Source organism: Neophocaena asiaeorientalis, unplaced genomic scaffold, assembly GCF_003031525.2.
Source record: "Neophocaena asiaeorientalis asiaeorientalis breed wild unplaced genomic scaffold, Neophocaena_asiaeorientalis_V1.1 scaffold134, whole genome shotgun sequence".
NCBI lineage: Eukaryota > Metazoa > Chordata > Mammalia > Artiodactyla > Phocoenidae > Neophocaena > Neophocaena asiaeorientalis.
In genome coordinates this window covers 31,603,802-31,625,430 of record NW_020185339.1, presented here as the reverse complement: position 1 = coordinate 31,625,430, position 21,629 = coordinate 31,603,802, and the positions used below count along the sequence as shown (strand labels likewise).

General features: G+C 35.6%; 1 protein-coding gene across 1 annotated transcript in view; it reads left to right on the top strand.

Moving 5' to 3' along the window:
• The window catches only part of ARID2 (AT-rich interaction domain 2), a 162,598-nt gene that overhangs the window by 102,298 nt on the left and 38,671 nt on the right, over positions 1–21,629 (top strand). Inside the window, exons 7-15 of the mRNA XM_024736653.1 lie at positions 1,964–2,030; positions 2,124–2,374; positions 2,706–2,802; positions 2,899–3,108; positions 3,965–4,132; positions 10,024–10,105; positions 12,023–12,157; positions 13,343–13,539; positions 13,798–16,661. Of these exons, the coding sequence (XP_024592421.1) occupies positions 1,964–2,030; positions 2,124–2,374; positions 2,706–2,802; positions 2,899–3,108; positions 3,965–4,132; positions 10,024–10,105; positions 12,023–12,157; positions 13,343–13,539; positions 13,798–16,661 (4,071 nt within the window). The remainder of the gene's footprint in view (positions 1–1,963; positions 2,031–2,123; positions 2,375–2,705; positions 2,803–2,898; positions 3,109–3,964; positions 4,133–10,023; positions 10,106–12,022; positions 12,158–13,342; positions 13,540–13,797; positions 16,662–21,629) is intronic.

The following is a 21,629-nucleotide window of genomic DNA, read 5'->3' as shown; positions in this document are numbered from 1 at the left end:
TTTTTTTTGTGGCACGTGGGCCTCCCACCGCTGCAGCCTCTCCCGTCGCGGAGCACAGGCTCCAGACACGCAGGCCCAGCGGCCATGGCCCACGGGCCCAGCCGCTCCGCGGCATGTGGGATCCTCCCGGACCGGGGCACAAACCCGCGTCCCCCACACCGGCAGGCGGACTCCCAACCACTGCACCACCAGGGAAGCCCTTTCAGTTTTATTCTTGAAGAGCAATTTCACTGTGTAAAGATTCTACTTTGGCAGATATTTTCTTCCATCACTTTGAAAATATCCCATTGTCCTCTGGCTTCCGTTATTTCTTTTACAAAGTTTCCTGTAATTTTAATTGTCTTTTTCAAGGTTATCTGTCCCTTTTTCCATCTTTGCATTTAAGATTTTTGTCTTTGCTTTTCAGGAATTTTATTATCATGCTCCTACACATTTTATTTATCTTTTCTTGGAGTTTGGAGTGCTTCTTAAATCTATGGTGTGGCATCTTTCAGTTGATTTAGAAAATTCTCTACCCTGTCTTTTCAAATATTGTTTTTGCCCATTCTTTCTATCTTTCCTCAGGAACTACAATTAATTTTATGTTAGAACTTTTCACTGTATGTGTCTTGAATGCTTTTATTCTGTTCATCCTTTTGTCTCCTTATGCTTCTAACTTGGTATTTTTTTCTGCCGTCTCTTCCAATCACTAATTCTTCCTTACGTTGAATCTAATTCTTTGTTAAATCTGTCCATTGAGTTCTTATTTTCAGTTCTAGAATTTCTATTTAGCTATTTCTTATAGTTTCTACTTACATGCCAAACTTTTCGATTTTATCTTCTATTTCTTTGTTTATTTTCCATGATCATTTAAAATTCCACTCTGATATCTTTATTATTTGAAAATCCTGTGCCCCTTTTTTCTTGGTTATTGAATATTGTCTTATTCCTTCATATGCCTAGTTCTTTTTTATTGTTACCAAACATTTTTTATCATGAGTTTTTTTGCAGTGAGTCATTTTGGTGGTGGACCTTTTCTCAGATCAGTAACTTTAAATGCAAAGGAACTTTAATTCCCAAAACTAAAATACAGTCATTTAGAAAATACATCAGAATGTTTAGAAATAAACAGTGAACTAATGGCCCATGTGCTTCTTCATTCGTAGGGAAGTAACAAGATAAAATGGCATAGAAAAGTTAAAATTAAAGTTCATTTTGTATAGACATATTAATATATAGGCAATTGTTTCTTAGCCTGAAAAAGATTAAGCAGTGGATTTCGACTGATTTCCTCTCTCTTACGGGTCAAAAAACAGTTTGTTGGTATGGAATACTGGAAAGGAAACCTAAATATCTGGGTTACAAATTTGTGAACACAAATACTTCACCACTTGCTGTTTGATTTTCTTCTAGATGTAGATTTACTCAGTAGCAAGCCAGCTATGTCTCAGGAGTCTGTAAATAGGAATACTGTGACTGTATGCAGTTTACTAATGGGATTAATGACTATCATAATTTTTAAGTACTGATGAGCATAAACACTATTTCTAGATATTTTCCATAGCTATAAAGTGATCTGAAAATACCTGATTCATATCGGTGACAGTGTCAGAGGTTCTGCTATTACTACTGTGGTTCGTTTTCTAACATTCAGAGTTGAAGAAAATGCTAAGGAAATGCTAAATTTTAGTTAGAGGTTAATGAACATGAAGATGTCATTTTTTTCTCCTCATTCATGTTCATAGATGCCCTGTATTTTTCACAGACCTTTTAGGGATCTGTGGGCCCTAGGCCAAAATGACACCTTTGAACTATAGAAAAATGTAGTATTTGTGTCAAAGAACTAAGTACATAGAATACAATGATATCTACTTGAACTAAAAATAGTAGAACTATTATAGTTTTAGTATGTGTGACTATTTTTAAAGTAATAGAATAGTTATTTCAAATTGTCAGAACTAAGTGTAATAATTTCTCATTACAGTTTTGGAAAGACATTGTTGATGATAATGAAGTACGTGACCTCATTTCTGACAGAAACAAGTCTCATGGTAAGTCAATGAGAAGATATTTTAAATAACTGAAATACCAATAATAATAAGTGAAATATCAGTTTAAGTAAAATATGTTTTCTTCTCTTGTAGAAGGTACATCAGGAGAATGGATTTGGGAATCTTTATTTCATCCACCTCGAAAGCTGGGCATTAATGATATTGAAGGACAACGGGTACTTCAGATTGCAGTGATTTTGCGAAATCTTTCCTTTGAGGAGGGCAATGTTAAGCTCTTGGCAGCTAATCGTACCTGTCTCCGTTTCCTATTACTTTCTGCACATAGTCATTTTATTTCTCTAAGGCAATTAGGCCTTGACACATTAGGAAATATTGCAGCTGAGGTAAGCATGTGACAGTAGCTTAAAACAGTTTTTATAGTTAGCACAATATTTAGTTTAAAATTTTAGGATGTGGGATTGTTATATTTGCCATAATTATAGAATATTAAATGCTTACATATAGTTTTTGCCTAAAGGTATTACACACTTTTGTGGAAAAAGAGAAATATTTGAAATGATGCTCCAGATTCATTGATGGCTATTCTCACAGTAATTACATTTTTTAAAGTTACGTAACATTGTTCGGCTCATTTTTATTAAATTTGAAATATACATTTGGATCTAAATTGGAAGAAGCCTACCTAAACAGTAGTGTCCTTTTTTTTTTTTCCAGCTTTTATTGGATCCTGTTGATTTCAAAACTACTCATCTGATGTTTCATACTGTTACAAAATGCCTAATGTCAAGGGATAGATTTTTAAAGATGAGGGGTAAGCGCTCACTTAAGTTTCTCATTGTCTAAAGTACACAAGCTTTTTATCATCTTTTAAAAGACAAATACATGTTTGTGTGTGTATGCTTTTCAGGCATGGAAATTTTGGGAAATCTTTGCAAAGCAGAGGATAATGGTGTTTTGATTTGTGAATATGTCGATCAGGACTCATACAGAGAGATCATTTGTCATCTCACTTTACCTGATGTGCTGCTCGTAATCTCAACACTTGAGGTGCTATATATGCTCACAGAAATGGGAGATGTAGCTTGCACAAAAATTGCAAAAGTAGAAAAGAGCATAGGTAAGACTAAACCACAAAAAGCATTTAAGTTATTTTCTTTATTAAGGAAAAAGTATTTAATGTGGTTGCTGTAAAAAATCACAATTGATATTGGGGTTTACTGTTTATTTTGAGGAGTCATTACCCTTTCAAACACGCTTGTTTGTGTTATTCTTTCTATTTTAGATAAGCAAGAAACTTCTATTATGTATAAACCAGGATGCATGTGGCTATCAGTAATCTTTACTTCTCTTTATTTCTATTACTATATATTAAATTTGAAATCAACAAGATGGCTATGTCTGACTCTGGGGGGCAGGTCCATCTGTTTCAAGTGGTCAGCTGCTACTATTAAGCAACTAAAGCTGAGTGGAACAAGCTTCCTTCTCTTCCTAGAAATGCTAGTGGTGGTATTATCTTCAAAATCATTGAACTCACCTTCTTAGTGGGTTGTCAGTTTTAAACACACTTACTAAAACATGTCACGTTAACATTTTACTCAGTGATTCAAAAGATTTCTTTCTTTGACATAAATATTAAAATTAGAGTTAATAAAGATTTGGCTTGAAAAGTATTACTATTGAGAAATTAAGCTGCACTTTCCATATCAGTGGTTCCTAAATCTGACTACACATCAGAATCACTTGGGAAGTTTTTTAAAATTGAAGCTAGCTAACAGCCACTCCAGAGCTTCTAAATCAGCCTTCAGAGATTGAGCCTAAAAATCTTTTTTAAGGATCCACAGATAATTCGGATGTACAATGGTTCACAGACTGGCATTTGAGAAGCAGCGTTTTATATGTGTATAGCATGTGTTTTTCAACGATGTCATTGTTTTACAATATTATTGACTAATAACTGTTGGTTTTTATTTTAGACATGTTAGTGTGTCTGGTTTCCATGGATATTCAGATGTTTGGCCCCGATGCACTGGCTGCAGTAAAACTCGTCGAACATCCAAGTTCCAGTCATCAAATTTTATCTGAAATTAGGCCACAAGCTGTAGAGCAAGTCCAAACCCAGACCCATGTAGCATCTGCCCCAGGTTAGTGTTCTTGTATAATCTTTTTCAGTGTGGTTATTGGTATGTCAGATTTAATACTACAGATAAATTTAAATATGCAGCACAGGGAACTGATATTTTATAGTAGAGTAGGCTAAATGAGAATTGAGTATGTACTTTAATTTCTTAGACATTATACATTCCAGGAGCAGCAGGATCAACGTGAGCACAGAGGAAGAATAGTATAATAGAGAAATGAAGTTGAGAAGGATTTAGAGTAGTGTGAGGGATTAGATATTATTCACAACTGTGAAAGTATTAAGTGCCCTAATGGGTTTGTGATTTCAGTCATTGGAAGTTGATAGACCAGGAATTGGCTAATCATATGCTGCCTTATCATTCTCTCGGGTGGTCGTCAGAATACATAAGTATATACCCCTATTATTTCTAAATCTTGGACCAAACACCACAGAATCAGTAGGCTCAGACATGTGTGCATGTGTATACAAATGCTAATACATGTGTATATACCCGTACTTGTGCACCCTTCCTAGGATCCCATGGGTCAATTCTATTTAATTCAAATATCTTTAATTAGAATTCAGACCTGTCCTTCAGCTCTTGGACTTCTTTCTCCTGGTTCATTATGAGTTACAGTTTTTATATTTTAGCACTCTCAGCCTTTTTGTTCTCCACCTTCATTTGTCCTAACAAAAACAATCCATCTTTCACCTCACCTGCTCTCTTACTGTTCCCAAGACATTTCTCTTTCCTTGTTTTTTAATGGAGGATGCTCACTTTCTCAGTTGATCTTAACACTTTGTAGTTACTCTGGGAGCTGTGTGGCATGAATTTCTTCAACTTCTTCCCCCTTCCCTTACAAACTTATTAGTATCTGAACTCATTCTCCTTCAACCCCTTGTGTCAGGAAGAGATGTTAACTACTTCTGAATCTGTGCTCTTAATATCAGTCTTTCCCAGCTACTCATTCCTATATCTTAAACCTCTTTTTCTTTACTTGCTTCTTCAGCCTAGAAATACATTTAGATCTTTCTCAACCTCTCCCACTATCCTTAAAACAAAAATCTCATTATCCTTAATCTTTAACTACCACATTCTTTTAATCACCAAATCTTGTTGAGTCTTCCTAAATACTCTATCTGGCCTTTTTGATTGCCAGTACTTATGACTCAGTTCAGACTCTCTTCATCTCTCTCCAGCTGTCTTGTTCTCCTCTCATTTAATATTATCAAAATTGTATACTCTATTTACACAAAGTATGTAATATGTATCGCATATCTCATTGATTTCCATTATGTCTTTCTGCAGTATATGGTAGAGTTGTATCATATGTGCATTTAACTTACTTGAATTCAACTAACAGAACTGGACAGTAATAGAAGGCATGAAATAAGTAGGTAATTTTGACTGCTGATCTGTTCAGTGAGCTTTCACCCATAGGCAATAGATGTTAAAGAGCCCAATACATATTGGAGAATCGATGATCAGAAATTAATATTTCTCAACCTTGAAAAGGAAATGAAACAGTTCATACTGCCAGTTAAGTGGGTAGTGGGGGTATACTTTTATTCTTAAAGGAGAAACTTTTAAATTAATTTAAAAGATTAAGTTAATTGAGGGCCATAGAGAAACTGTGTTCAACAAAGTGGAATTAATAGATTGTCAGTGATACATTGAACTATAATGGGTCATTTGAAGAATATTCAAAGGTAATTTTGGTGAAAACTACCATTTTTTGCCTTATTGCTGACCTGTGACCTTAACAAATGAACCCACCCCCCAAACTAAGAGTTGATCCTCATTGGCAAATAGATAAAATTAAATATTGAGAGTTGTGGCTTGCTTGCGTAGTAGTAAGTCATTGATAGAAGTTTGAATAGGCCTCTAAGAACCTAAAAGAGTTCATTTTTGAGCTGGTGAGCACTTTATTATTTGCTCATCGTGAATGACAACTCTGAATTGTTTGAGTAGTTAAAACACTTATAGTTTGGCTTTCCCCCCATAGTTTGTTTAATACTGCTTTCTAATGGAATGGTCATCTTCAAACTTTTTGCTCACTTCTGCTCATCACTATGAAAACTTGCATGACCTTTCACCCATTTTTAAGTTGACATCTGAATTTCTTTGTCATAATTTAAATAGTTGCAAATAATATGTTTTTGTGTATATTAAATTGATATTTTAAAATAAAAGTTACAACACTTTTTGTATCCAGTGGAATATTGATGCTTACCACCATCCATTTAAAAACTAACACAAACTCGTAATATTAGAAATTTTATACTATCTCTCCTTCTCCTTGAACTCATATCCACCACCCTATCAATGCTTACCTAGACATTTTAATTTAAAGTTTTTCAGGCTTCTGTTGTAAAGCTCTAAGTGTTTAAAAATTTATTTTATTGTTACAAGTTTTAGTAATAAATAGTACATAAATCAATAGTAAATATATTACAGATTTTTGTAAATAATTATTAAATAAAAGATACAATTATTGGAAGTACATCTCTTAATGAGATAGACAAGACATTTTTCCCCTTGTTCTCGGGAAAGTATTACTCTAGTGTGTCTCTGAATGAATTTTTTTTTTTTTTGTGGTACGTGGGCCTTTCATTGTTGTGGCCTCTCCCGTTGCGGAGCACAGGCTCCGGACGCGCAGACTCAGCGGCCATGGCTCATGGGCCTAGCCGCTCCGCGGCCTGTGGGATCTTCCCAGACCGGGGCACGAACCCGTGTCCCCTGCATCGGCAGGTGGACTCTCAACCACTGCGCCACCAGGGTAGCCCTGAATGAGTATTTTTTATTGCTAGAATAAAATTGGGTTCAGCATTAATTTTATCTGTTTTTCCTTTTTATAGATTTAAGTTGGAAATCTAGTTCACATCAATAAATAGATGAGGGTAGAACTTAAAATTCTTTAAATTTCTTCAGAATTATCTAAAAATTATTAAAATTATATTTAATGATCTTCTGACATTTTGAGTTCTCCTTTGTTTTGGTTGAAATCAAAGAATTAACAGTACTTGACTTGTAAAATTATTTGTTGCCCAGTCATTATAGATACTTACTTTTAAGTTTATTGAAAATGTATCAAAAAGATATTAACAAGATATGACTGTAAATTATAAGTTGCTACTCTTTTACTTAGATGTACCTTGTTTAACCTAATATGTTCAGGAAGTGTTAGCACAGTGATTCTCAAACTTTACGGTGCATCGGAGTCACCCAGTGGGCTTAAGTGCTGATTTCTGGGCTCCATACCCTGAATTTCTGATTCAGGTGGATCGGAGAATTTTCATTTCTAACAAGTTCCCATGAGATGCTGATGCTTCAGGTCAGGGCACTATACTTTGAGGACCACTGGGTTAGGAATATTTACATAGCTTTTTATCATGTGCATGAATACATTTTTGTCAAAGTCTTGGCACTGGAGATTTACCCATTCAATTATGGAAAATGTCTGCCACATAATCTAACGGTTGAAGTTAGTCTTTATTATCAAAAGTGTCTTGCCTCAATTTGTTATTTAGAAAAAGTCCAACCTTATTTTTCAATCCGAGAAAACATGTTACTTTGTGTTCCCATTGATACTTTCCTTATTTCAGAATTCTGAGATAGTTAAACTTGTCATGAGTTCGTCATGTGAATGAAATAAGATGCCACTACCTTCAATATTACTTTAAAATATTCTGAATGCTTTACTTACACAAGATTGTCTCAAAAGTAATGAACTCTTTGATAGTAATTGAGGGATAGAGGAGGAAAGGACATTAAGCAAAAATTGTCATCACTTTATATATGAATTCAGAACACACCAAAGGGCCAGAATACCCAATTTCTAAGGCCCTACATTGCCCTTAACTATAATATATAAAACACTGGGATAGACCAGAAGCCCTACCCTAATACCTTGGTTTAAAGAAGTTTTGTGGACACTAATATTTCCACTTCTCCCTTTGGTATTCCAGAGGTTTTTACATCATCGTCATCATCATCGTAGCTAACATAGTAACACTTACGTGCCAGGCATTGTTTTAAGTGACTTACATATAAACTCTAATCCTCATGACGATCTATGAGGTCGATGTATTGTTACTTTCCCCCATTTTATAGTCAGAGAGGTTAAATAGCTTTTCCAGCTAGTGAGTGATGGAACTTTACAGCCAGCCTCTCTGGCTCCAGAGTCATGCATTTAACTGTATCTTACAGTGCTGTAAAGGATGGGTGAGAGTTAAGACTTCCTATTCCAAGATGGTTAAAGAGTAGTCATCAAAGAGGAGGTCATGTTTTCAGGCAAAGCAGTTTTAGGAGGGAATATATACAAAACTTTGAGTATCTGAAAATTGATTCCTCTTAAAGTATAAGTGCCTTTGTATCCTTTGGAATGTCTTCAGGTATCCTGAGGACAATGCTTTTCATTTTGTAGCCACTTTAATAGTAATTATACATTTCAGGTTTATGCTTTTAATTTAACTGAGGCTGTATCATTCTTTATGCGTTGTTTATAAAGTTTCTCATAATTTCAACATAGTTTCTAATGTTTCCTGCAATAGGTTGTTATTTGATTCAGATTTCAGTCAGAGTAGGGTATACTCTGAAAGTATAATTGATGATGAAAAGGGGAGAAGATTTCTACATAGGTTTAGGCCCTAGAAGGGTATTTTCTGTAACAGTGTCATCAAGTTAGAGAAGAAAAAAGGTAGGCTGGGGTTGCCCAAGGAAAATAATTTTGGTTCTAATTATTATGTTCTATTAAGAAGCAGAATATCACAAATATAGCTTCTGAAATGTGACAGACCTGAATTCAAATTCAGTACCCCTAAAAGAAGGCTTTCCAGCTACACCCTATCTCTAGCTCTGCTATTTCCATCATGTGTTCGTTTGTGAACTTAATTTCTGAGCTTTAATTTTTTCATTTGCAAAACGGGGACAGTTAAATTTAGAACTATATAGAAGATTAAAAACAAATCACATAAATATAAATGGCTTAATACTGAATAAATATTTACAACTGGCCGGCTGCTGTTAGCTGTATCCCAGTGGAAGCCTGGGGTCTTACCAGACAAAGGTCAAGATTGCTTCAGATCATTCACAGATTGGGCTGAGCTGTGGGGCTCCTCTAGTTCCCATAATTTAGAAATTCATTTGTTTTTTTTTTTTGAGGGTTCTGAGAAGTTTTGCTAAAATGTCACCTGAAAAAAAGTAGGTACATTTTGTAGGTTTAAAAAGTATAAGTTAATAATGCTAATTCAATGGTGAAACAGTATAATTTTTAATCTATAAATATGTAAGATTCATATTTTATTATAAACTTATTGTAATATGACTAAGTTTATATTATCTCTTATTTTTCTTGTTTTCATTAGTTCCAACATAGAAGTTAGCTATTTGTTCATCATACCCAGAAATTTTATGTATGCCACTTATAGAGTTAATGTTAATCTTTTAAATTCAGAAGTGAAATTATTTGTGATGCAATCTGCTTCTGTAACTAAACTGAGAGATGCTTATTTATTGATGTGTTGTGCTGTGTGACCTTCGCCTAGTTATTTTAATCACTTTGAGTCTCAGGTTCCCACCTCACAGAATTAAGAAAGGTAATATAGATAAAGTTAAAACTCAGTGTCTGACAATGGAAAAAATAGAGTTTATATTAGTGAAATAATCCATATTATCGTTATTATTCAGATGATTGCAAGGTTAAAAAAATAGTTTGTGTGAAGCATCTAAGATAGTGCCTGGTATAATATGTGCTCCATTATAAGTTTCGTTCTCAAATTTGTATATTTTCAATATGTTTATACACCTTTTTAAAAGGTATTCATTGTCAATATTAATTGGTTCAGTATCCATTAACTAAATATGGCATATAGTTTTAAAAAATGACGTAGCTAATGTGTTTTTTTCTTTAGCTTCCAGAGCAGTTGTAGCACAGCATGTTGCTCCACCTCCAGGAATAGTGGAAATAGATAGTGAGAAGTTTGCTTGTCAGTGGTAAGTGGTCTATTTCTATTAAGGCTTTATCCTTGGGAAGAATAAAGCAAATGAGAAAAGGAAATGTATTTCAGCAGTCATCCAGAATGTTTTACTCTGTATTTCTTTTTAGTTAGGGTAGGATATCATTTATACAAAGAAAGGGCAATGTAAAATCACTTCACCTGTATTTTGGAATAGTTTGAAAACAAAATATTTATCAGAATTTTCAGAGTTAAAATAGTCTTTGACTAGAATTTCATTAAATTACACCACTCCTTTTCAAGTAAAATTTGTGTTAAAAAGTTATCATTGGCTTTGTAGAAAATAAGGTTTGTCAGATTATAGAATTTGTTTTCTTAAATTAATGTTTTATTAAAACTGAATTGGACTGACTTTAAGAAAATAGAACCAGATTTTGTTGTTAAATGTCCCTCTTTTTGAGCAAAAGCAAAGCTTCTCATTCATTGCTAGTTAATTTTTCCTTTTTGTGAGTAGTAAGGGGTAACTAATCAAATAATAGAATAGCCAGTATGACTACATTGAAATAATCAACTTGAAAATAATATTTTCTTGAGAAGACTGACTGGTCACATCTCAGCCACTTTCTGAAAAAAAGAAATGTAGACTTGGTTAGAACCATTTCATTTTTTCATGGCTAGTTGCCTCTACATTGTTTATGAATTTCAACTTTAATTCTTTAGAAGATTAACAGATTGAAATGTAAGATCACTTTTCAATGATGTATTACTTTAAAAAATTTCTTTCTTTGATCCCTTTTCCCCCATCCTCTAACATTATTTTTCTCCCATTCCATGCTCCTGTCACTCTGTGTTCCATATTTTTGGTGCTTTGTTATCTGTGTTCCTATGACTATTTTCTCTACTTTTCCACTTTGCTTAAATCAGGTTTATGGTAATATCTCTAATTATTTGCTTTTTCCTCATGTTCTATATTGTTACACCTTGACCCTTTATATATGATGACTCTTATCCAATAATATTTGGAAATATTTATCTTCTATATTGAAACCAAAACAAGTTTTTTGTGTCTGGTCTTTTTGAAAGCTCAGTACTCAAAGGGTTATGAAAGTTGGAAAAAATATGTACCACATCCAGTGTAAAATGTGTGTGTGTTATAGACTTGATCTTATAAATCCCTGTTGCATATTTCTGCCATTTCTAGGGAGGAGGAGGAGAGAAGCATTTTAAACTATTTTATCATAATTATCATTTGATTCAGTTAATAAGAAACAGCTGTAGGTTGGCCTGTCATGTATATGGTGAGTCCTAGAAAGAGTTCTATAAGGATAACTAGGCCTCCAATCCCAATTTATAGGTGAAGTCACTTTATGACAAAGACAAACTGAAGTTTGAATTACCTTGTAATTGATTAGGAATAGAGTCTCGGAAGGGGAAGGGGAGTGTGCAGCATGGGAAGTATCATTGTTTTAGGAAGTAGTTAAAAGCTTTGGGAGAGTTTTTTCTGAAGAAATTTAATCCAAGAACAACAGAAGTTTAACTTTAAGTTCAGTTTTTCCTCCATTTGTCACATCGCCAACAACTCTTAATTGGGAACATCTGTTATATTTTGATTATTACAAGACAGGAACCTGAGTATTCACTGAATAAAATTCGTTGTAGTATATTTGTTGCCAGCAGACCAACCCTGCTGATGTACTCACATCCCAATTTTTATATTTGTTGATAATGACTTTTTTATACTAAAATAGGTATGATTAAGTAATCTCTTTTTATTTTATTTACTCTGTCTAAAACCTAGCATGTATTTTTGTTAATAATACATGAGACAGTGAAATTTGATTAATGGACATAATTATTAGTTTATAACACATTGCCTTCAAATGGTTTTGTATATTTAAGTATGGACTCTCCTATAGTATATTGCATAATGCCATATATTTTTCTCCTCTTTTAGGTTAAATGCTCATTTTGAAGTAAATCCAGATTGTTCTGTCTCTCGAGCAGAAATGTATTCTGAGTACCTATCAACTTGCAGTAAATTGGCTCGTGGTGGAATCCTAACATCAACTGGATTTTATAAATGTCTTAGGTAGGATTTATATTTCATAACTTTAAATAAAGTCAATTTCCATCATTTACAACACTGCTTGCTCTTTAGAGAACACACCAGCTATCTACCTAGTTTTAAATATCTCCACTACTTGAAATTTTGTATGGTTAGATTGTAGTGTGATGGAAGTTTAAATACAAGGGAATTTTGGAAACCACATCTGGTGTTTGTGGTCAACCATTACTAGGCTTATCAAAGAAAGAAAAGGAAGAAATCACGTTTACTTTCTTTGCACCTACTTTTATGCGTTAAAGACATGGCTTTCACCCTTTTAAGTCTTGACTAATAGTCTATAACTAAACTCTGTCCTCAAATATTATGGCTTTTTAAATATATATACATTATTTATTTATCTTTTTATTTTTGGCTGCATTGGGTCTTTGCTGTTGTGCATGGGCTTTCTCTAGTTGTGGCGAGTGGGGGCTACTCTTTGTTGCGATGGCTTCTCTTGTTGCGGAGCACAGGTTCCAGGCGTGCAGGCTTCATTAGTTGTGGCTCGTGGGCTTCAGAGCACAGGCTCAGCAGTTGTGGCGTACAGGCTTAGTTGCTCTGTGGCATGTGAGATCTTCCCGGACCCATGTCCCCTGCATTGGCAGGCGGATTCCTAACCACTGCACCACCAGGGAAGTCCCATGGCGTTTTGATATGGTTTTTTTGTTTGTTTGTTTGTTTGTTTGTTTGTTTTTGGCAGTACGCGGGCCTCTCACTGTTGTGGCCTCTCCCATTGCGGAGCACAGGCTCAGCGGCCATGGCTCACGGGCCCAGCCGCTCCGCAGTATGTGGGATCTTCCTGGACTGGGGCGCGAACCCGTGTCCCCTGCATTGGCAGGCGGACTCTCAACCACTGCGCCACCAGGGAAGCCCCGCGTTTTGATATTTTGCAAAGTTCATCAGATAGGCATTGCCTAGATGCAGCTTTTTTGTTAATTACAGTAGAATTGTTTTAAACCCAACAGTGTTAATAAATAATGATTTTTAAAATTGGAGAATTGACCTTTTATATTTAATTCCTTGCTTCCTACCCTTGCAGAATATAACTGTGATTCATACTAGTTCATACATAAGTAGCAGTGAATATGCTGCTGCCATTCGTGTAGCAGTTAGAAGTTAGTGGTTTTTGTTAATGTGCTAGTTATTAAAACTGAGTATGTGTGTACTTTACAGAACGGTCTTTCCAAATCATACAGTGAAGAGGGTGGAGGATTCCAGTAACAATGGGCAGGCACATATTCATGTAGTAGGAGTAAAAAGGAGGGCTATCCCACTTCCCATTCAGATGTACTATCAGCAGCAACCTGTTTCTACTCCCGTTGTTCGTGTTGATTCTGTTCCTGATGTATCTCCAAGTCCTTCACCCGCAGGTATTAATTTTTATTGTGTTTTAAATATTACCGATTTAATAAGAAGACTAAATGAAAGCTTATATACCTTTAAGATGTGTAACTTTTCCTTGTTTTTCCAGTAACATTTTATTTCTCGTTCTATTATTTTATCAGATTCATATGATGCAAACTTGTTAATTTCTTAAGACAGTTTTCTCTCAAATTGAGTAAAATAATTTCTACATGCAGCTTTGCAGTCATTTCATTATGATTTTTGACTTTTCCCTATATTTTCAGGAATCCCTCACGGACCACAAACTGTAGGAAACCATTTTCAGAGGACTCCTGTTACCAACCAATCTTCAACTTTGACTGCAACACAAATGTCTTTTCCAGTACAAGGTGTTCATACCGTGGCACAGACTGTTTCGAGAATTCCACCAAATCCTTCAGTTCATACCCACCAGCAGCAAAATGCTCCGGTGACTGTCATTCAAAATAAAGCTCCAATTCCTTGTGAAGTCGTTAAGGCTACAGTAATCCAGAATTCTATACCCCAGACAGCAGTTCCTGTTAGTATTGCTGTGGGAGGAGGAGCTGCTCAGAGTTCTGTGGTTCAGAATCATAGTACAGGGCCCCAACCTGTTACAGTTGTGAATTCCCAGACATTGCTTCACCATCCATCTGTAATTCCACAACAGTCTCCATTACACACAGTGGTACCGGGACAGATACCTTCCGGCACTCCTGTTACGGTAATTCAACAAGGTGTCCCACAGAGTCATATATTTGGCAGAGTACAGAACATGCCAGCATGTACTTCTGCAGTTTCACAGGGTCAACAGTTAATCACCACATCGCCCCAACCTGTGCAGACTTCGTCTCAGCAGACGTCAGCTGGCGGTCAGCCACAGGACACTGTTCTCATAGCACCCCCACAGTACGTAACGACTTCTGCGTCCAACATTGTCTCGGCAACTTCAGTACAGAATTTTCAGGTAGCTACAGGACAAATGGTTACCATTGCTGGTGTCCCGAGTCCACAGCCCTCAAGGGTAGGGTTTCAGAACATTGCACCTAAACCTCTCCCTTCTCAGCAAGTTTCATCAACGGTGGTCCAACAGCCTATTCAACAACCACAGCAGCCAACCCAACAAAGTGTAGTGATTGTAAGTCAGCCAGCTCAACAAGGTCAAACTTATGCACCAGCCATTCACCAAATTGTTCTTGCTAATCCTGCAGCTCTTCCAGCTGGTCAGGCAGTTCAGCTAGCTGGACAACCAAACATTACTCCATCTTCCTCACCATCACCTGTCCCAGCTACTAATAGCCAGGTCCCTACTGCCGTGTCATCTTCTTCCACCCCTCAGTCACAGGGACCACCTCCTACTGTCAGTCAAATGCTATCTGTGAAAAGGCAGCAACAGCAGCAGCATTCACCAGCACCCCCACCACAACAGGTACAAGTACAAGTTCAGCAGCCACAACAAGTACAAGTGCAGGTTCAACCACAGCAAACAAATGCAGGAGTTGGTCAGCCTGCTTCTGGTGAGTCGAGTCTGATAAAACAGTTGTTGCTTCCAAAGCGTGGTCCTTCAACTCCGGGTGGTAAGCTTATTCTCCCAGCTCCACAGATTCCTCCCCCTAATAATGCAAGAGCTCCTAGCCCTCAGGTGGTATACCAGGTGGCCAATAATCAAGCAGCAGGTTTTGGAGTGCAGGGGCAAACTCCAGCTCAGCAGCTATTGGTTGGGCAGCAAAATGTTCAGTTGGTCCAAAGTGCGATGCCACCCACAGGGGGAGTGCAAACCGTGCCCATCTCGAACTTACAAATATTGCCAGGTCCGCTGATCTCAAATAGCCCAGCAACCATCTTCCAAGGGACTTCTGGCAACCAGGTAACTATAACAGTTGTGCCAAATACAAGTTTTGCAACTGCAACTGTGAGTCAGGGAAATGCAACTCAGCTCATTGCTCCAGCAGGAATTACCATGAGCGGGACCCAGGCAGGAGTTGGACTTCAGGTGCAAACGCTTCCAGCCTCTCAAGCATCTCCAGCTGGACAATCATCTTGTACTACTGCTACTCCCCCATTCAAAGGTGATAAAATAATTTGCCAAAAGGAAGAGGAAGCAAAAGAAGCAACAGGTTTACACGTTCATGAACGTAAAATTGAAGTCATGGAGAACCCATCCTGCAGACGAGGAACCACGAACACCAGCAATGGGGATACGAAGGAAAATGAAATGCAGGTGGGAAGTCTTTTAAATGGGAGAAAGTACAGTGACTCAAGTCTACCTCCTTCAAACTCAGGGAAAATTCAAAGTGAGGCTAATCAGTGCTCACTAATCAGTAATGGGCCATCATTAGAATTAGGTGAGAATGGAGCATCTGGAAAACAGAACTCAGAACAAATGGACATGCAGGATATTAAAAGTGATTTGAAAAAACCTCTAGTTAATGGAATCTGTGATTTTGATAAAGGAGATGGTACTCATTTAAGCAAAAACATTCCAAATCACAAAACTTCCAATCATGTAGGAAATGGTGAGATATCTCCAATGGAACCACAAGGGACTTTCGATGCCACTCAGCAAGATACTGCCAAAGGTGATCAACTAGAAAGAATTTCTAATGGACCTGTATTAACTTTGGGTGGTTCGCCATCTGTGAGCAGTATACAGGAGGCTTCAAATGTGGCAACACAGCAATTTAGTGGTACTGATTTGCCTAATGGACCTCTAGCTTCAAGTTTGAATTCAGATGTGCCTCAGCAACGCCCAAGTGTAGTTGTCTCACCACATTCTACAACCTCTGTTATACAGGGGCATCAAATCATAGCCGTTCCCCACTCAGGATCAAGAGTGTCCCATTTTCCTGCCCTGTCATCTGACGTTCGGTCTACAAATGGCACAGCAGAATGCAAAACTGTGAAGAGGCCAGCAGAGGATAATGATAGGGAAACAGTCACAGGAATTCCAAATAAAGTGGGAGTTAGAATTGTTACAATCAGTGACCCCAACAATGCTGGCTGCAGTGCAACAATGGTTGCCGTGCCAGCAGGAGCAGATCCAAGCACTGTAGCTAAAGTAGCAATAGAAAGTGCTGTTCAGCAAAAGCAGCAGCACCCATCAACCTACGTACAGAATGTGGTCCCACAGGTGAGTCATTCTCGTATCACATTTCTCTTACAGAAATCCCGATGTGTCAATATGATTTTAGGGGGAAATGCACTGTTTTTCCATGTTTTACCTTGAAAAGTTAATTGGGTCGGCTCATCAATGTACTTAAGCTGTTGTGCTCTTTTATTTTTCTCTGTTTTTTATAATATTAAACAGTTTTCAGTTGTTAACTTTAGCACATGGTTTAAAGCATCTTTCTATTTTGTTATAGACCCAAATTAGTAATTTTGTAGAGCCAAGAAAGAGAAGCACTTCTAATCTAACGTCTTTGGGGGAATTTTTAAAACGTAACTTAGTCTCCTATGTTAGGGGGGTTGCAGGGTTGCTAAGGGTTCTCCAAAAGGGGATTTCTGTATTTGATTTTGACATGAGTGTATTTTTGTGCCTCCTTTCACAGTACTTTTGTAAAAAAGGTGAATTCCATAAGAATTTTTATCAAGTGTGTTCTTATTATATGTATTGAGTTAGTTGCCTTTATTCTTTAAAAAGGTTTATTTCTTATAATTTCAATTTGTTTCAGCTATTCCAGTATTTTAAATTTTGTGTCTCTTATTCCTTTGCTCTACTGTCATGTTTCTGCTATTCCCTTTTTAATATATATTATCCTGTCTCTGCATGCCTTAGTAAATAAAAGTGTTTTCTTGAATCAGTGCTACTGAATTGAGGGTCCAATCAGCTTGTAAAGATTTTAAGGACAATCTTGTATGCTATTTCCTGGATTACTACTTCTTCATTCTCTCTTTCCTAATTACTACATAGCCAGAACCTTCTGTGACTGTTGCCAGCTCTTCTAGCATTCTTCTGGCTTGGGTTTCTTCTCTGTGCTTATGATGATAACAGCAGATTGTTGGTATTGGTACCAAATCTAGATGGCAAAGCAGGGGTGGTGGTGGGGGAGCAAAATGGAAGATGAAAAAACGAAGAATCCCTTGCTTCAGAGCACGTCATTCACTAATATGCGTCTTTCTTCATGTGAATGGATAAAGCTGCTCTGGGGGCAGAATGAGGTTTTTAATTCATACGTTAGTATTGCTTAGATCTATTTCAAGCTACCTAAATAGGTTGAGTATTCTTTAGTGGATATTATGTACATGGCAATAATTAATAAGGAGTTTTGGTGGAAAATACTAAATCATTTTTACTTAAACTTTTACAAGTTGAGTTTTTCATTTATTAAGCACACTAAAAAAGTTTTTTTTAGTAATGAAGTGTTTAACATATAGTAAGCATTCAGCACATTGTTTTAATTTTATATTTAATAATTTTCCAATTCATCTTGATTATGTGTTTGACTTTTTTTCCTTTTAGATTCCTTTATAATCCCAAAGAGTTATAGTAGACCAAGCCAAATTAGAGAAAATCTCTATTACTATGGAATTGTTTCATCCACCCTCATTTTTTGTGTCAACCTTCCAGTGTGGTTATATTCAATAATGATACCTAAATAACATAAAACGAACAACAATACTGGCTAAGACTAGGACCTGTGTTGGGAATTTTGCACTAAAGCATTTTCTTATTTGATCCTCAAAGAAAGTCTATTAGGTAAAAATTTTAATTTCATTTTAAAGATGAGGCCCTCCAATGCTAAATAACTCGCCCACGGTTACCAGCTAATATGAGGTAGTACTAGGACTGAAACCTGGGTGTGTGTCTGAAATCAAAACTCATGCTATTAACCCATCTCTCCACTATTCTAAAAGATTTCTTTGTAAAGTCCTAGATATCCCTTTTATATGTAACATATTGATTATTTTAACTATTAGGTTATAGGATGTGAGTACCACCGATTGATAATTTTAGGATATTAATGCTAGAATTTAGCATATTGGAATGCATACATCTAACTCAAGCCATAAAGTTAATATATTTTATTCCTAATCTGAAAAATGTGTATAAACTTTTTATGTATTCTCTCCAGGAATGTAGTTTATTTAAAATAGCTACGGTCTAAAGTTGGTATTTGGTTGGCATGTAGAAATTTATAACTTTGCAAGGAAAAAGAGACATAACATACATGGTGTCTGTGAGAATGAGAAACAAAAAAACAGGATGTGTATGTATAACTCTTAGCACAGTGCCTGCTACACGGTCTGGCACTCAGTAATGGTGCAGGTATATTTTATCTTTATATATAAGATAAGGTACCTATAAAAGCTAAAAAATTATCAGCTGTTCAAGATGGAATCATAAGTTTCCTTTGAAGGGAGGCTGTTGGGCCTTCTCAAGAGCCTGCTAATAAAAAACCATTTCCATTGTTGCCCAGAGTCTTTAAATTTCTTTATATACTCTCAAAGTTGCATTTTAGGCCTTGGTTTAACACCATTTTATTCACTATTTGAATTGGTACTTTAAAGGGGTAAATGAAATAGAGGAATTTAAATGTGATTTTTTTTTTTTAGCCATACCTTGTTATTTCCACCATTTTAAGGGGTCTGGGGATGTTAAGGAGGCACCTTTACCCCAAGAAGGGACTTCCAGACTTTTGCAGAATGCTCAGAGCTGGAAAGGCTGCAGGGAAACGTCCCTGCTGAGAATGGCCAATGGGTAATCCTTCCTAATACCATTGTTACTTAATTTTTCTTTGCTCAGTTTTGTTCCTTCTCACTCCCATTAATCAGCTGTATTAATTTCATTACAGAAAAAAAGCTAGCAACAAATAAAGGAGAAAGATATGTGAAAGTAATATAGCCATAGATTTTGTTTTTAAGTAGTATTTAGCTGGGTAGGTTATATAAATACAAAATAAATTGTACTTCAAGGCACATTTCTTTATTTGTAACTATTTTTTTTCAATCTGTTACATTTGCAAGTTAGAGTGCAATATGGGTACCGTTTCTGAAGGCCGTACTCTCTTCCACTATTCATGAATTTGTATCTGCTGGAGGCATAGTATTAGATTGGCATGTAAAATAATAAAAATGAAAGAAAATTAGTTATAAATACTTACCTAAAGACTTGTCTTTTTCAGGAGCATGTAAAACACATGTTGAGTATATCTGTATCTGTTCATCCCATGATCTGATGCCATACCTAATTCTTGTATATAAAGATAGTTTACTTAAGGATGTACTTATTTAAGGCATTTTATAGATGCCGCTCCTCAGTTTCCTGTCCTTCATACATGAATCCTTTCTGAAATGGTGCCAACACTGAATATGGGTATCTTCCTGGTCCCTTTCTTTCTTTGATAAAGCATTTGAAAAGTTACTCAACCCATCAGAAAGCATACCTGCAGCCTCAAGGGGGCAGTGTTTAGTCATAGCCATAGAAAATCATTTTAGCAAGAGTCACAAGAATGTCATTTTAATGTTTTTTTTTAAAGAGTATTACTGCTTAGATTAGTAGACTAGTAGTACACTGTAATAACTAAAGTCATTACCACTAAACCTATATTTTTGTTTACATTTCAATGTGTTCTTATAAGACAGGCTTGGTATGTATATATTATCTAGTTATACTTAATAAGAGGAAAAAAACTGGATAGTTTAGGAAAATAAGGGAATATTAGAGCAGAAAGAGCCTTAGATATTATCTTGTCCATAACCCTCATTTTTAAGAGTTGAATGAATTCTCCCACTCTCACAGAGACCTCTTTTCCAGTGATTTCTGTTATTGTCTTAATTCTGTTCTCTAAAGATCTGTACTACATTTAGACTAAATGTAATCTCTTTTATATCACATTTAGAGTAAATCTAATTCTTTTTCCTTACAAGCATTTAAAAGTATCTCTCCTTACTCACCTCTTCTTTAGAGTGTATTTTCCTATTCATTTCAATTAGACCTTAGGTGTTATAGTGTCTGGTTTATTCATCATCCTGTTCACCTCAACCGGTTCCATTTTCTAAGTGGCTTTCAAAATGTGTAGCTAGAATTGAACACAGTATTTCATTACTACTTAGTAAATAATTTATTTTGAGAAAAATAAATTATGACTTTGTAGTTTTTCTAACACAGTTTGAATGTTTAAATTTTAGTCTTATTCTAAGGTTTTTTTAAAGCTTAATATTAATAAGAAAGTAAAGAACTTCAAATCCCGTCATATATCAGAAAGTATCATCAGTACAGTCTAGACTTTTCAGCCGTAGTTTATTCTTGAAAAGATGATAAAGGCAAGATTATAATTTCTTATTTTAACAAAAAGAAATATCTTTGCCAAAAATAAAACTGCTACATTAACATTTTTAGATAATTTTACATTACAAAAGGAATCAGAATTATTTCATATTCTTTGTATAATTTTACTTTTCTGGTCCCACACTACTGGAGAGGTACTATAATATGAAAAATTAGTTCTACCTCAGTAGAGTAGAGCAATGGTAAAGAATATTGCTGAAGAGTGATCATTCCAAAAACATGGTTTTGAGACCTACTTTTACATTCACATTTGAGTTAGGGTTATGGTTAATGATCGGGCACTTTTACATCCTAAAAGAAATGCATTTTGCATCTTATGTAAAAGACCTAGTTCTTAAAACATAATTAAGTAGTACTTGGAAAAACATGCAATACAATATAAACAACCTATTTAAAAATTAGTTTTGTTGAAAGAAATGTGTAATTTTTTATTATAGGAGGAAACCTAAAAACACTCCTTTAGTCAAAGAAAATATGAGTCTTGGAATTTCTCACTTGGTACCTTTTATAAGTACTGTACTTCTTTTGGTTTCGTTGATATATTTATCTCTGTTTAATTTTTTTTGTTGTTTCTTGTTTTTTACTGTGAAAATTTTTAAACATACAGAAAAGTAAAGCCAATAAGCCTCCATGTATCCTTCACCCAGCTTTAGATATGGTCACCATTTTGCCTTTCTAGTTTCATCTCTTCCCCACCACCATTTTTTTCCCTGAAGTAAAGTAAATCCCAAACATTATTTCATTTCACCAATAAATACTTTAGTATATATTTATAAATACTTTTAAATATATATATATATATATATATAT